Source organism: Corvus hawaiiensis, chromosome 3 (genome assembly GCF_020740725.1).
Source record: "Corvus hawaiiensis isolate bCorHaw1 chromosome 3, bCorHaw1.pri.cur, whole genome shotgun sequence".
NCBI lineage: Eukaryota > Metazoa > Chordata > Aves > Passeriformes > Corvidae > Corvus > Corvus hawaiiensis.
Genome location: NC_063215.1, coordinates 79,711,047 through 79,729,055, shown reverse-complemented (window position 1 = coordinate 79,729,055; position 18,009 = coordinate 79,711,047). Strand labels below are relative to the sequence as shown.

General features: G+C 37.3%; 1 protein-coding gene across 2 annotated transcripts in view; it reads right to left on the bottom strand.

The window, feature by feature from the left end:
• Nucleotides 1-18,009, bottom strand: part of PRKN (parkin RBR E3 ubiquitin protein ligase) — a 696,970-nt gene that overhangs the window by 557,684 nt on the left and 121,277 nt on the right. For both annotated transcript variants that reach the window (XM_048296680.1, XM_048296679.1), the window contains exon 2: nucleotides 8,415-8,578. In XM_048296680.1, the coding sequence (XP_048152637.1) occupies nucleotides 8,415-8,578 (164 nt within the window). The remainder of the gene's footprint in view (nucleotides 1-8,414; nucleotides 8,579-18,009) is intronic.

Genomic DNA, 18,009 nt, shown 5'->3' with positions numbered 1-18,009 from the left:
TCTGACACTTTAAATTAGATGTGCTTAAACTGTAGTAATAAACACACTGCTGCAAGATAAATAGTAAACAAAGACCCAAAATTACCATCTGGGGTAATGAAAATAAGGCAGGAAAAAAGGTTATATGATACTGGTTAAAGAGGTTAGCAGCTACTATTTTCTTTCCTTAAACATACCTGCATACATTTACTTGTTTTGTACACACAATTTGCTGCATACCATGAAAGATACAAATGAATAGATTGCTATGTTAAAGATGGCAAGGTAGTACAGTAAAAATATTTTATAGGATAATTTGGGATGAGCTGCATAAGAAACAAATCATGAAGTCAGAGCTCTGGTATATCATGCATACGAAATATATGACAATAAAACTTTTATATGCTTCCATCGTACTGTTTTATGTCAAATAGTTAATAGGGAAAAACTGTATTAGAAATGTTTTTTCAGTTTAAAGATGTTTCATTATTGGTATCCTTTTTTTGTATTAATTCTACCATAGAACTAGAAACTGGGGGTTTTTTATGTCTCTTTATGAGAAGTGTAACCTCATCAACCAAAATGTGCCAACACTTATGCACTTTACAAAATTACCTAAAATAAGGTGATAGTAATTCATACATTATCACACAGATGTCTTGGTTGCACACAAGGAGATCAGAAAACAAGGAGATCAGAAAACAAGGAGCACCTCACCCTATAAAAGACAGAAACCATGGGTAGAAGGAAATTTCCACTCATTTGCAGATAGAGTAGATCTGCAAAGTAACTTAGTTTTGTCATTCTCTCCCCATTATTTCTTAGCCTGGGAAAGGGAAAGATTAGAAAGGACAATTAGTTTCCTAAGCTGGTTTAATAGGCAACAGATGTTGGATGGGGACAGGATTTCAAAGACCTGGAATTGACTGGGAAAAGCAGAAATGGAAGCAGGAAAAGTGGCTTGAACTGTGGGAAACTAATGTAAGAACAGCAATACAAGTGAGGAAAACACTGATCAATTCATTCAGGAAGAGCACTGAAAACTGGACTCCATGGGAATGGGAATCACATCCATACCTCTATGCATGGAAGTTATATCATTTTGCACTAGCTGAGAAGCTTCCCCAGGACAATAAGGATTTTGTGTGTTTGTAAGAGAAAAAGGGAGAGAGAAAAAGAGGGAGAGAATAAGTGAGAGGGAAAATGAGAGCAAGAGAAAATGAGAGGGAGAATGCTGGCTCATGGAAAGTCAGTGGCATAATTTTCACTAAATCAAAGGAGCCAATGTTTTACCCGATAAAAATGAGTAACAACCTGCTCAGTATATGAGGAAAATAATTCATTTGTGGAACGGGTACTTTTGCTGCTTTATTTAGTCTAAATGAGGAGACAAGATTGCATTGCTCTACTGTATTCCTTATTACTGATTTTTTTTTTAAACACTTTACTTTCGTTTCTTCAACAGGCTTTTAGAGTTCATAAGAAAACTTCCAGGAATTGTAGATGCAATAAGTGTTGCTCCAAGGATACATAAGGAATTACATATATACTTCTGCTTCAATAACTCCTAAAATAATCGTCTTCTTTCTCTTTAAGCCTGTACTGGTGTTATTTTTTTAGGACGACCAATTTTATTTACTTTCATGGGGTCTTTGCTGTCATAATGCAACTCTGTTTTTTTCATTTCTTCTCCCATCACCCATAAAAGCCATGACTCACAGGAATAATTCTGCACCCCCTAGAGTATGGAGGTTCATCTGTGATGAAAACTGTAACCAGATAGGAAGCATTTAAGTTTCCCTCCCACATTTTCAACTACAATTAGTGAAAAAGCTTGAAAAAGAAAATAAGGAAACCCAGACTGGGTAATTAAATAGCTGTGTGACCTTGATAATTACAAATATAAATGTATTACAGATGAAATTTCAGAGAATCAGAGCTGCATTTAGATAAGTAGAATTAAAATAAAAAGCAAAGAAATAATGGCAAGGAACTACATCTCACCTTTCTAGTGAGGAGGTATGCTTGGTATGCTACCTGCTGTTTAAAAAAAATTTCCAGTGCCTTCCATTCTTCCTTTACAATTTTTTCCTGACACAGCATTTTCAATGTTAAAAACGAATTCACAGATACTCTGTCCCAATTTCTCCTTTCTTAATCCAGTAATTTCACTATGTAAACTGTTAATGAAACCCTAATTTTTGCTTCTTTTTTGAGACAATACAAATATTTTCAAATTATTGCTCTATTTCAGTTATGAATTATAAAGTACACAGTCTCTATCAATACTTCCTTATAAATGTAGTCTAGTAGAACAATGAATGCCATGTTTTTTCTTTGAGGAAAAGGAAGGAAGAAGGTAGGAAATATCCCTATGATCCTTGACCTTCTGCTTATTCAACTACAGTTTTTGGTAATGATGTTCTGTATGCTAAACATTTTTTCACCACAGCAATTTAGAAAGGTGATGAATGAAAGATGTGGGCTGACCTTTCCTTTACTGTCATGATTTAGAGACTCATAAAAGTTATTACTCACTGCCACCACTTTAACAACTACAGCTTTTTTAAAGTTTTTGCTTACCCGTTTTCTCTCCTGCAACCTAAAGATGGATCTGAATTATAAAATGGACAGCATTGTAAACATATGAACTGGGTTATACTCATGACAAGGGGAAAAGATTCAACAAGTGTCTGCCTTATGCAAGTATGTAGGTGGAAAACAAAAGGCACATCTAATATTGGGGCAATTTTCAAGATAATTTCATTCTGAAACACTATATATGCCTTGAGAAGAGCTAGAGTGCTTTGTCAGAGGAGTTTCTTATCAGCACTGTATTTCATGCAAACAGTATTGCAGTTTCTGTATCAGACCCACACAAAGCAACTGCTCTTTCAAAAATGGATTTTGCAAAATTCACTTAATGGCCTCAATACAGGGAATTTTAACTGCCTAAGAGAAATTATTTAATTATTAATTTAATAGGTTCAAAATTTACTGAAACTGTCAGCAAAGGGGAAAAAAAACTCATTTAAAAATTTGGAAATTAATCTAAAAAGACAGCACAGGTCATACAGAAATATTATGAGTCCATAAGACTCCCATAAGAACATTGGCACCAGCACCCCTATTCCAGGAACCCATGAACCAGACTCAGCAGACAACACAGAATTCATCTACGTACCAAAAGCTAGAAAAATCTAGAAATTAAAACCACTTTTGTACTGAATGCACAATGAAGAAAGTTTGCAAAGAAAACCCTGCCACAGTTTGTCCTCAATCATCAGCAGGCCAACAAAAACACATTAAGAAATATCAGAAGAATCAAGAAGGACCCAGAAAATTTCAAGGTCATATTAGAATCTGTAGCTCCTATCAGAAATGGCCCATTAATTTTTTGAAATTATCAAACTACTTGAAGATAGTTTACCCCTCATTTAGATGTAGTTAAATATTTTTCATAGTCTTCTAATTCCAGGAAAAACTTAGCAAAATAAAAATAATAGAACACAAGTGCATTTAAAAGCAGAATGGAAATGTGTTTCTGGGCTTGAAGGTCTCCTCCATAAATGCATTTAGCTCTTGATCTGCCAGCACAATTAATGAGCAATGTATCCTCTTAAACAACACAGAAAATCTGTAGACCCGAGCTAGCCCTGACTTAATATCACAGTAAATATGGCTCTGTGGTACTTTCCACATGCACTGTGAGCATGTAACACCATGAAGCCCAACACAAGTCTTGGAAAAATTTATTCAACACATCTCTGTTGTCACGGTGAGTCTGTAGCCGTCAAAAGAACCAAGGGTGAGCAGTCCTGCCATCCTCTCATTTAGCCAAGTCCACATTACCTGGCAACACAGATGTAGCATCTCTAGATTTCCTTGTTACTATAATATACCTAAGTATAATTCAGCTATCTTTTGCTGTTTTGAAGAAGTACAGTACACATCTCTTCCAGCTTTACAAGAAATAAAAGACCCACAGATCAATCAAATATTGACCAAAAATACTGATTTAAACACGCACACACATAAAATGATTTTTTTCTCTTTGAATTTCACATATGATGATTGATTCAGTCAGTATGTCTATGGGCAATTCTCTACAAACAGCATTTAAGTATGAAAATGTTGGCTCAACAGTATTCTGTAACCCACAAAACTGCTGAATATCAAAGTTGTTTCCGTGAGTGATTTGGTATCCTATATATAAAACTGTAGATTGTAGCACAAGGCAGTAACTGTGCCAAAAGACCCTCTAATCTTAGCATTCAGTACTTTATAATTAAACATGGGGGGTTTTTTGCTGGTGAGGGATAAATTTTGCACTGTGTCACCTGGTTTCTTCTTTGAACCCTCAGTAAAATGAAACAGGGCAATATAAGAACTGCTGGAAGCTCTGTTGTACTGCACAGTGCTTAGAGAGCAAGAAAGTTGCCACACATTTATGTACACAAGGTCCTTCTTTGATGAAATGCAATACTCCATTGTTCAAGTACCTGTTCCTGCTAAAAACCAGCACCATTTCTCCCCTACCACTTCTCTCTTCCCTCCTTTGCATAGATGATCATCTATGTTGCAACTGCAATTGTGCTGTTCCTTTTCACTCACTTTCAGTTATGTTTATGAGCTCACAAACCAGTGTTCAACAATAACTTCTAGTCGTGCTTCTTTGTTTCTTGAATGTACATATAAATTATTTTTAATCATAGGCAAGCACCTATATGGATGGATGCAGCCAAAGCCAAATTCACACGAAACCTATGCTCCAAGCATCAAGCCTATGCTGCAGTCAAGTACAAGCAAACGCTGATCCAGAAGCTGTCTCAGGGGAGCACTGCTGTTAGCACAAAGCTAACAAGCCCTGCTGTTACTTACCACATGCTTAGTTTTTCTCTGTTTCAAAGAACAGTATTTTCTAGCTTTACCTCATATAGGAAACACTGTCAAAAAGAACTGGTACAGAATTGGGAAACAAGAATTAATTCTATCCCTGTTTTGCTACTGACTGTGGACAAGCTAAGCTACTGATTCCCATCACATCATTGTCTGCTTTATTCATTTAGACTGTAAGTTCTGCAAGGCAGGGAATCTCTCCTGCAAACTGTTTGCAAAGAGCTCTTTCACACAAGGGGACTCTGAGTTCTCCAAGAAAGAAGAAGTCTGTACTAACATAATACTACTGCTGTTATCAGTAGTAAATTTCAAATTGCTTGCACTGAGCAAAATTGTTTATCAATACATATTACATACTTTACTACCAGAAGCTTTGTTAACTAATTTTGCCATTCTCAGAGGCAATGACAATACTGTAAGCAGTTACCTCCTGTTAGAACACTTCAAGGTCCCTGATATGTTTATTCTGTTTGTGACTCTGTTATGGTTCTGTTCTTTCCATCTTAGGATTGCTACAAGAAGATCTTTCATATCTTCCATACTCATGACAACCTTCTGAAAGAATTCCTATTTTTGGGTCTATATTAATTAATTACTTCTACTCATTCCAAACTGAACTGTAATCAGCAGGGAGCTCTTCATCATTCTTCAAAATGTTTAGCACCCTTAAAGTGGCACCATTTGCTAGGCTTTTAGGAATCAGCTTATAGCTCTAATTCCTTCTTATGAGATTCAAATTTGCAGGTCTCATTCTTCATCCAGTCATTACCAATCTTTGCTTACCATGGCTCTAATTTCACTACTTGTCCCTTAGTCACTAGCTTAGATACTGATCTCCCCTGTGCACAATGGAATCTATGTCTAATCTTCCTTTCTTTTTTCAAGGACAAAAAACACTTATCTGCAGAACCAAATTAAATGTCTCCACACATATTTCACTCCTATCCCTCCTACAAGTTTTTTACTCTTGTTGTTGATATCAAAGTACTTATTTAATATCTCAGCACTTTCTTTCTTATAATAATTTCTCTTTAACATCTGTCCATTCCAGCTTTATATTTTTTACAAGTCTCAGCTACCAGGAAAGATTTTGCCTTCTCTCCAAACAGGAAAACAAACACAGCTTTTGCATTCTCAGTCATGTTTTGTACCGGCTGCCTGAGATTCTAAGGGAGCTGTCAAGCCAAATCTGGTTGTTCTGTGAGCTGTGAAACCAATAAAGTTTGCTGTCCTGAAGTATTTCCTACATCCCTGCCTCATACTCCTGCAATTACTGCAACTTCTCTCATGTCCTCTATAATCTCATTATCTGTAATACCATCAGTTCTTTTTCCTGACCTCTAGATTCTTCCACAGTACCTTCCTTGGGCAAATAAGTTCAAAAGTAATTTACCAAAAACTGAAGGACAAAACGGTTTTACCAGAAATTCTATGCTACTATAAAATGAAATAACTTTAGAGCATCATCTTTAGAGTAGAATTTTTCTTATTTTGCATCCAAATCCATAGCTCTAGAAAACAAGAGTTAGTTAATTTGCTCATATATGATGTTAATTCTGAAATTACAGATGCAACATAAATGCTAGCAGTTAGTACTTCACTAGCACCCAAGCTTTTATTAGCTTCTTATGCCAAAAACCCAGACAGCCTACCACAGGAACCCAAACACCTCCAATACACAACTCTTTTTCTTGTGTTGACAAATTTCCACGATAAATAAATATACATACACAATCAAAAGACAGAAAAAAAAAAAAAAGGAAAAGCAGAAACAAATTAGAATGCATTCAATCAAATGTTAAGAATAAAAGTGTAGTTGATACATGCTGATGGTATTAATCACTGCAATATTTAAGTCACCTAAAAACAGAAGCATGAATTGTACCATCTGAAACAGCTTTTGAACTTCCCATCTGATTTAGAAACCAAGAGTCAAAGCGATGAATCTAGATCCGGTTTACTAAAAAACAGGAAGTCCTGACTAGACATGATAATTATGACATTCCAAGGAAATTACATCATCAGGAGGTCTGTATACCTGTAATGCAATTTCTAATTTCCATGGCAACAGACTCCATGTTGTAGCCGACAACAAACTTGGTTGCAAGTGTCAAACTGGGCTGAAAATCTGTGTTACATGCTGACACAAAATGGCAGTAATACCAACACCTGCAGCTTGCCAGGAAAAGTGAACTGGTTCAGAAGCTTCTGATAGAACAACACAGACACCCCAATCTAGCAACTGGCAACTTACAACTTCTATAATTCACATGATTGTTTTTCATTCTCACACTTTCATATATATGTTCTCACATGTGTGTGGAGCATACTGAGCACACTGCAGGTATGCATCAACACTACTCACAGCTGATGCACTGGAGACTGACAGCAATTCACATTTCTACAGCTTCCTTTGTGTGCTCCAACTCCCTAAAGCCCTTTGCAAAACAACAAATACCATACTCAAGGAGAAGCAGTGATAGGTCATCAATACAGTAGTGACTTTCTGTACCCAGGCTTAGCAGCCATTCTGAGCACAACAATATGTCTGAAACATGAGTACTGATTAATCTGAATAGTTCTGCCTGTGAGGGATCTTTTATGCAATCACCTGCACTACTACAGGTTGTATCTGGAGCTCTTCGATACCACTGTAGAAGGATAGCAGTTTCATTAAATCAGTATTTGCACTCTGCTGAAAGGCCAGTAGGTTTCCCCAAGTTTCCCAGTTATCTTAAATGTGTGATCTTATGCTAAACTCTGGCTATTGGAGTGAATTGCCAAATGTACACACTGGATAAACAAAGCTATTTATAAAGCAACTGCAGCTGCACGGGTAGCAGTAGCAAAGAGCAACTTTAAGGTATCTTGCAATGCTTCCTGCTGCTCACTACAGATGAACAGCCCTCTGCATTTATTGAAGAGAACAGTTTGCTAACCTTCAGGAGCTGAAATTCAGATACCTGCTTATAGCTGCTCTTCTGTGCCCTCCTGCTCCTCTTTTAGCTTCACACATTTATGAGTTCAGTGGTTTGGAGAACACTTCTGTGGGCTTTCTGATCTGGAACCACTTCTCCAGCATCACACACACCTGTGCAGGCACAGCAGCAGCCATGTAGCTATCCTCCAGGGGTCACAATTGGGTTACAAATTCTATAAAATGTGATGACTGTGCAGCCTGATTCAGAGCAATTTATTCACATCCTTCTTCATTAAGATTCAAATGGAATAAGTAAGATAGAAATTGAACAGATACAGAAATTGTGCATGGCTTGCTTCTGTAGTCAGTAAACATTTATTCACTAGACACAGCTCTCTCTCGTGCTCCCTCTCTTTCCCTACCCTTCCTGCTTGCTGTTTTAATGCATAATTAAGAAGGTCAGAATTAATGAAGCAGTGTGGAGTAAAGTTCAAGGAATCCCCAGGCACTATTTATTTTATTAGATCTCAGGCATGAACATCAGATTGGCAGCATTAGAGGCAGAGGCAGTGTAGCTGGCAGCCGTCCAGGGGAGAAGCTACCAAGGGATTCTTACCTGCAGTGTCAAGTCATTGCTGAGCTCCCTCCCTGCAAAAATCACCTGCAGCTGGTCAGCTGGAACTCCCTGTCGCTGGGCAACTGCCTCCTTCAGCTGCAGGATGCTGGCATCCGAACCAACCTCCACCGGGAAGCCATGGCTGGAGTTGAACCTGACAAACACTGAACAAGAGCAAAAGATCTTTTTAAGTGAGCATTTCTCATTACATGTTTATACTAGAATGACAGCGAGAGGCTTACTCTTCAATTACAGGAAGCATTTACTATTTTCAGAGAAAAGCTATTAATACCCCAGCACAGTATTTTTAACGCCCTCACGGAACAGAGAGTGATCAATAAATAAAACCTGTATGTTTCCCCTTGGCAGTGTTAGAAATTACATAGAGCATTTAGAATCAAAAGAAATCCAGCTAGGCAGCTGTCCAAGTAGTTGCTACCTGGCACAATAAATTTTCAGTTCAGTCCTCATCTTCAGAAGAACAGGGCACATGCACTTTCTGTGTCCCTCATGCATAGCCCCAACACATATAACAAATAAATGCAGGAAACTGAGGTATGCTCTAGAGCCAAAACATATTAAATTAAACAAGGGAAAACAATTCCTTGTTACAAGGCAAGCACAGTCATATAGACTGGTTTCCCACAAATGTAATTCTACAGAAGATAATGATGGAAAGGAAATCACACATTAGAAGAAATCAGAACCACAGAATTCTGTATCTGGAAGTGTTCTATTACAGCAGAGTCCTTTCAGAATTCACTAAAATATCTGCAGTACATAACTCCTGTCAGCATCCACCTTCAGTGCAGAAAATCACTACTGCACCAGTCACATCATTTTTAGAGCTGCAGCAACTGGTTTATACACTCAGAGAAGCCTGGCAAACAAACTCATAAGCTTCCAGCCATTCAGCTGGCAGAGCTGTTTTTCATAAGGAGTCTGAATGTGCTTGTTGAGCCATTGGTCAGGGGAATGACTGCAAGACCTATGAAACAGGAAAAAACCTCATTACATCCATATCAGTCACGGAGATTGTATGTACAGTAGACATGTTCCCAGTGGACTGCTTTGACCAATACTTTCACAGGCAGGAAGCAAAGGAATTAGCAAAACCCAATATAAAACAAAAAAATCATTTATATCAATTATACCTGTCACCTAAACTGCTTGGGTATTGATTATAACAACCAGTCTTTTTAATGATTTATTTCTCATTCCCACTTGAGCATTGCCACTTGAGCATTTCAGCTCAAGATGCTATTCCTTTGCATTTTTGTTGACTGACAGAAGCATAAGCTCAAAAATACTTATAGATTTTATAGAAATAACTATTTTTAGAACTAAAAATAGGAGTCTTATGATTTTTCCAATGTACAGTCTACCTGACAACTCCAAAGCTGTCAAGTTTAAGAACATTTGCATATAGCTGAAGTTGTTACCATTGTTTTGCTCAGCCACCAATGTTGTAAGTATTTGCAATTTCACATCTTCAGTTCAGATCTGGCTAATCTTTAAGGAATAAGGCCATATTCCAATAAAATTAAATGCAACATTTTAAGTTTTGTACTTGAAAGTACCCTCTTAATGTACTAAAATGCAGGGCAAGACTGCACAATCCAGTGTTAGGCAGGTACCCTGCAGTACATCTCATTATGGCATTTGATTTCTATTAAAGGGTGTTCTGGAAATAACTAAACTGTGCAAGCTGTATATTCAGACTGTTCAGAAGAATCAGTGGGATTTGAGTTTTATTTTGATTATGGATTGGAGACCAAAGGATTATTTATATGACAAAAGGTATTTACAGCCAATGGCAATTGAACATTTCCCATCTTTTCAGGAACACACAATCGTCAACTGTAAATAACATTATCCATGCCAATAGCAAAATATATAGTTAAATCAATGGGGATTATAGTTTAATAGACTACACTGTGACTATGTATGTTAATATGTATATTTTAAGATATTTATATAGATATGCTCACATACACACAAAATGAATACATGTGTATCTCCAAAGAGCTCTTCCTAACTCATACATAACCCTCTTTCTCTTTAGTCTTGCAAAAGCCAGTGTTATTGGTTTTGGGGAAAAAAAAAAAAAAAAAATCAGCAGATGCAGTGACTGCAAATCAAATGGTAAAAGTAAAGTGCTTGATAAAAGAAGCATAAGAAACCACCATTTATATTAATTCCACAGCAGTATTTATTTTTAAAGACAGTATAAACCCAACACACTTACTGGAAATGTAAGTCAAGTTTAATATTAAGAATCTCAAACCCTTCTCTCTAATAAATTTTTTTTTATTCACTTACAACAGGTATATTCTTGTCCTCCCAGTGTGTATGAAGTATCAGAAATTTAGTCTCCCAATTCTTACCACAAGCAAACATGGGAAATGAGTGTGAGTGCATAATTTTCTTCTTTACAGCACAGAAGCCTGATGAGCTAACTCAGAAATAAATGCTAAAATCCAAATTTGCTGGCTGGAAAATTCCAAGCCACAAATATTTTGCCCTTAAGCACTTTTATTCTATTACATAGTCTGCTATCCAACAACTCTTTTTAAAGCAAAAGAGCAGAAGAGACCTTTGCTTACTTGCACAGAGCATAAAAAGATTGAATACAAGCCTTCAGTCTGTGGAATAAAACCAGAATTTCATCAATATAATATATCAAACTGTCTTTTTAGGAAAAGTAAACTCATTTTCTTTTTGACATTTCACCTGACTAACTAAATAATCAATATCAAGTTGATATTGTTAACAACACATGTTATTCAAGAGATCACAGGTGAAGTTGTGCAGACCCTCCAGACCTCTTCTAAAGAATACATATGTTGAAAAGATTTAGAATTTAAAGTTTGTCTACTTAAATGTAAATAAATATTGACTTAACTGAAGATTAGAGAATTTACCTGAGGCCTGAATTGCTGGCAGAAATCCAAATGAAATAAATATAGTTAGTCAGACACAAATACATGGGGCAGGTGTGTAGAAGAGTTGCAGAATTTCAGTGAAGGTTGGAAGAAACCCTGGGGGCAGCCACCCCTGCCAGAATCTCAACAGGCCACATTCCAGAGCCCTGGGATTCAGCAGCCTGTCTTCTTTGGCAAGTCGTATCAAAAATTCCAACACTTTAATCCCCATTGTTATTAATCCAACAGGTTTTCCAGTTCTTAATGGAGAAGATAATGTAAAATGCTGGAGAAGCTTAGGCCTTGCCTGTGAACAAACTGTGAAAGCGCAGTCTTGATACAGAGAACCAAAGCAATGAAATGTGGCACAAATGAAAGGAAGTTGTAGACGTCTTTACATTGCTGCATGCACAATACAAATTTCCTTTTTAGTTCTGACATAAAATAGCCAATTATTTTTCTTCTTAAAGTAATGAATGGCACAATCCTGCTTTGCTGCACACCAAAGAAAAGCTATAATATAAAACATACTATTTGTAGCAAAAGAACTCACATATTTAAAATTTAAGATCTTAATCAGTAAGATCTAATTCCCCATTCTTCCTATGGACAAAAAAAAAAACCCCAAAAGAATGTCACAAAAGTTTAACCTAAAGGCAGTGTAAAGTACGGGAACTTTTTTTTATTTTTAAAAGCCCTTTCCCTACTGAGCTCAGGCAAGAAGACCTTTGAAATGCTATTTTCCTAAGATTGGGGGGAAAAAAAAATCTTGTGACAATATCTGTCTGTGGTGATCAGATCCTCTTTGCCTCAGCATGTGACTTGAGAACACAACTCCTCATAGCTCAAAAATCTCCATCTAGATTATTTCACACTTGAAAGTATTATCCCTTCCTTTTCACTATTAAATTTTTGTCATAAACTGTGATTAATAATTTATCCAGTACAGCTAACCAGTTTAGCACAGATTAAAATCAGAATAATGCACAGAAAGGATAAGTAAAACAAGAGAAGGTAGGAATCGAGACAACGTAAAATCCTTGCCTCCTGATAAAGTACTGTAGAAATGTTCTGGAAGTCCCTCTATTACCACACAACTGTGCACCACCTCTCAAGGCACAGGATGAAGGCAGCTGTTCCAAGTATCTTTTTTATTTCAGCGAATAAAATAAAAACATATAAAACATTTTTTTTTCATATCCCTGGGGCTTTTACATCTTCAGTCATACAAGATATTGTTCTGGTATTCTAATCTTTAGACTCAATTAGCATTAGATACTTTATAAACCCCAGTGAATATCAGTTGCTGCTTGGAATTTCTGCAACCTAAATTGTAGAAATGCAACTGTAGGATATATGCAGTGTGAGAAACTAGCAGCAGAGCACAAGATAATGGGATGGCACTAAATCTTATTCCACAACTTTTTATTGTTATTTCCTGGTGCTAGGGGAACTGAAAAAAAGGGAAAGAAGTAAAGCAAAAGACTAAAGAGAAACAAAAAATGGAAAAATATGAGTTGAAGAGACTCTGCAAGCTGAGGTCTGGACTGGAAAGGAGTAACTCAGAGTTGTGTCAGGCTTGTATTACACAACCAGTCAGTACATCTTAATAAAAGTCCAATCAAATGGTTAAACAACTTTGTGCAAAGTTCTTTGAACTTTGTCCTTCCATAGCAACTTAAGCAGCCTGGACCTGATATGGTCCTTTTCTTCACATATCTGTGCATTTAGGTTCTGCACTGAAATAGGAGACCTTCCCAACACCTTTAGCTCCCAAGAGCACTGGAGAGGAGGGTAGTTTAGTCAGCTCCATGCAGGAACTCACACCTTCTGATCAACAAATCAATATGATTACGCAGAAGCTTCTTATTGTTTAAAATACACTCCACTCACACATCTCACAACTTTGACATAATACCCTACTTATACGCTTTGCTTACTTATACATTCTACCTACTTACATAACTTATACTGTTCACTTACTTATACATTTTATAACTTGTAACTTCCACATATCATACTACTTATACATCTTACTTACTTATATCTTTTACAACTTCAACATAACACAGTACTTACACATTTCACTTGCTTATCTTATACTACTTATATATGTTACCCTACCTATACACTTTACAACTTATCCATAATACACTACTTATACATTTTGCACCTGCTGTGCATGAGATCTCACATTGCTTGATTGGTTTCTCTGTTTTGTCCATGAGCTCCACATGCACTTTTCTGATAATATGATTGGCTTTACTCTAGTGCAGCACAGTCCTTTTTTATCTATTCCTTGCTGTCTTAGTATTTATTTTTTCAGCTACTTCTTTCCCAATTTAGCACAGTTTACTTTCAGTCCTTGATGAATTCCTGAGGGCTCTAACAGGTGGGGCTCCTGATCCAGGCAAGCAGCATCAAGATGATGACCACAACAAAACCCATCCAGTGATCAGCAGCCAAGTTAGTCCAGGAAATCTAAACAACAAGACAGCAAAGGACAGAGTACAGATATAAGCCTGTCCCACCTCTCCCCTCCAACCTTCAGACTGGAGCTTAAAAACCCTCTTGGGGCTGATGTGCTGCAGCTGAAGGTGGAAAGGCCAGGTGAAGCCGGTGAGGGTAATTCCAGCCTGGTCCCACTCTGAGGGCTCTGTAAAAATAACTAAAAATGGTTTGGCTGGGGTACACTATCAAGGTTCAAATACTTTACAAAATTCCACTTTAATTTCTCCTCTACTTCCACTACATCAAGTCCCACTTTGGAGGCTGTCACTGTAACAGAGCTCTGGCCAACTGGCTTGCCTGATTTTTTTTCCTTGACATAAATATGTGATAAAATAAAATTTTATCATCATTGGAATAAGCAGTCCCATAGCAATTAATGAATCCCTTTCATCAATTAGCAAAAACATCCTTAGCACTCTCTAAGAAAACTCTCAAACAGATGTCTTTTCATCAAAAAGTTGCCAAATTCTGACGATTTGGAGGCAAGCTGAGATAGCAGGATCCCAAGTCTTGATGCTTTTGCAGTGAACATTCTGCCAACAATTTCCCTCTTCTTCAGAGAAGGAAATCCAACTACAGAACCTCTTCTGTCTACACAAGGAGGGAGATAGTGTCTCAGAAATAAATGATTTCACACATTTCAGTCTGTATGGCTAAAAATCAACAACTTGAACACTACCTCAAGATGAGTGGGTTGCCATTGCAGATATTGATGCACTGGTATGACATTTTCCTGGAAAAACACCCTGGTATGTATTTTGCACCAGGTCCAGGGTGACAGATATATGCAATGAAGTTACCCCTGACTTAATGAGTTACCACTCACTGCTGAGCCATGATAACCGGAAGGATTAGGTCTCCTTGATCACTGCATTTGTGAAATAAAATTAATGCACATTAATGTAAGCCAACTTCACAGGCGCAGCAGAAAAAGAGCCTACACAGGCAATAAGTGGCAACTCATTAAGCCGGAGTAATTTGGTTGCTTCCGATCATTTGTAAATTACCTTCACCTAACGAATGATTTTATGATGTAGGCACACATAGAGAGCGATGTAGTAATCTAACATAAACAATGTCTATAAAACCTCATCCTTGGTGAGGTTATCTCTCCCCTTAGAAAAGAATAAACTCTCAGGAAAGCATCTTTAGTGTTGGATAACACCAAATGAATATCATAAAAAAATGTCCCTTGATCATTAACTTAAATGTTAAGATTGAGATTTCTCCTGGTTTTATTCACTTTTTAAATAAAAATAACAACTGGCTTTTATTCAAACTACTGTTTAGGGAAAGCAAGACAGTATTATTCATAAATACTAAATACGTATCCAATGACAGTTTTCTACAAAGTCATGAGCAGCACAGAAAAGATGAGTAGGGACAGGACATTCACCCCCATCACAAGATTTAGGGGGCATCATATTAAATTTATATGAGGCATGTTCAAAAGAGGCAAACCCACTACATTTGCCCACACTACTAGCAGCAGACCTTCTGGAAAACTCTGCCAGAGAAGTGGTAGATGCATAATGTATAAATTTGGTTCAAGGCAAGAAAAGAAATGGGCAGTTTCAGGCAGCTCAGTAATCTCTATACTGGAAACAAAAGACTAATATACACAAATACGTAATAAATAGTTTATACGTAGGTTTTGAGCTCAGAAAAGCAACGCCTTTCAGTCATATGCTGAGCCAAAGAGGAGCTTATGACTGCAAGGAAAGTGAAAAATAACAGATACCATCACACAATTTTTTTTCCCCCTCATTTTTAGGAAAATACATTTTAAAGCTCCTGTCATTTGGGTTGGAAGGACATCAGGGAGAAATATGATCTACGCCTGCCCTATGGTCTTTCTTCAGAAGGGTCTCTGCTTATGGTTGCTGCTGGAGACAATAATACATTTACAGTTCTTTTTTTTACAAGGGTTTAACAGACTTTTCTGAAGAAGAGTGCTCTTCTGTATATGTCCTGGGCTTGCATTTCCATACACATACTCCAATATAATGTAAGACTGAGTAACAAGCAGGTGGGTCAACAATTTCCTCCTGACTCTTCATGCTACCAAGTAATCCAAACCAAGAATAGAGGCAAATAAAAAAGACAAGAGCTCAGCACTAGTCTCTTTTTCTTCCTCCAGAGCTATGCATGTGCATGCAGTTGGTTTCTTGTATTGCAGTGAGGCAATTTTTAAACTCAGCAATTCTCACAGTAACCTAATTTTGTTCTAGGAAGTATGCCTTTTAATCCAAGACACATGCTAAATTTTTCCAGTAAATTGTTTCCTGTGATTAATTCACTCAGTTTTACTATTCTCTTTAAGTTGGAGGAATGCATAGCTAGCTAACTCAACACTACAATTATGTTGGCATTTCCTTTATAAGTCTCTTAAAAAATGCTATTTTCCTAGCTATTTTCGCTCTGATTTACTGGCTGCTTATGTCAGCACCAAGCTGCCATGAACTTCCTTGATACAAAATCAACCTAAATTCATGTTTCATTTTAAATAGATGCATACTGTTCTTTAATGTGCTTGGATATGGATAAGAGTCTTTCAATCCCACATATTTCAAGCCATATGCTACATACAGCTTTCTGTATTAATAGGAAGTATTACACTTAAAAATAAAATTTATACTCTTGCAGCTTTTAAATTACCCCTGTCCTGTGAAAGAATGGGCCAGTATTTTTGCAAAGACTGCACGAGTTCAATGAAATTCATAAGAGGGTCAGAAAATCTGAAGTAGGACATACTGCAGTAGCTTTAAGGCTGTAAAGGGAACTGTCAAGGTGAAGACTTCAGTAGGGAGATTCCACCTTTTTAACAGTTACACTCATTTGCAGTTCCATGTGAAATTTAATATAGTTTTCTTGAGGCATCTACATTCATCTAAATACGAAGCATTGCTGGACAGCTGAAGTTACAGTCAAACAAATGTATGAAAAATATGGCAGCTGTCACACTTTACTAAGGAAGGAGTTGTCTCACCTTGTGAAGTTTGTTAGATGCTCAGTATAGAACAAAACAAGTATAAAAATTTATAAAATCCACATGGCTATGTAGAAACAGATTAGCTCCACACACAAAAAACCCCAGAAGTCCCAGAGAAAACTTATATACATACCCACCTACCGACATGGAAGCCTTTGGTTTCCATGTGTTTCATTTTTACAAGAACTATGACAAGTGACACCAAGGCAAAACTCCAAGGAATAAACATTGTTACAGCCCTGTTAAGCCCAGGACAGTGGGCTGTACAAGTACTACCTGGCTGGATGCTATACAGTCAAGTGCATTGCTTGAAGGGAGAGGATGAGGCTGGCTGCTCTGGAGAACAGAAATATTAATAGGGCTTCTTTCCTTGGTGTTTGCAGATCTAATGTCAGCTTTCAATTGTTCACATTTCTTTGCTTTTACTCATTTCATTAGAGGGGATCCCAGGATCATGACAATCATGTCCTGATTTGGTTTAAAACACACGATAGGCAAATTAAATTGTATTTCTTCATTGAGAACTTAATTTTAAGGCCACGTGTTCCAGCCTCTTTTTTTCTTAAGTATCTTTCCATTTTACCAAATTTACTGATAAATAATTCTTGACTAGCAGAAAAATAAGCTTTGATGTTCTGGGATAGTCCACTCCCTGCCCTTTACCTTTAAACGCTAACCTCACCCTACTCCTTTCAAAGCATGGGCATCATTTTTCCTCCCCCAAGACCTCTTTTCTCACCCGTCAAACTATGGCAGTGGCAGAGCAGCCTGAAGAGACACTACCGGAGAGGGCACTGGGGGCACCACCAGCCCTGACTGGCCCTGCCTGGCTTCCCCAGGGGCTCCACACTCTGCCCAGGGCCCCTAGGGTTACAGTCCCTGCCTCAGCCACATCATTTCTGCAGCAACTTGGACTCTTCCCTGACGGGTTCAACTTAAATTCTTAAGGCAAAATTACATCTGTTAAGGATGTAACGTAAAGATGAATTAAAGATCCTAAGTAATTACACTAGCTTTAGTAAAACTATCTTAGCTGGCAGTAAAATTTAACCACTTAAATCAAAAGAGAACTGCAAAATGATAGGTTGTCAAAGAAATTTACAACTGTGTCGTAGGAATGTGTAGCCAGCTTTTTTTCTGAACTAAAAAGAGAAGAAAAAATAGAAGT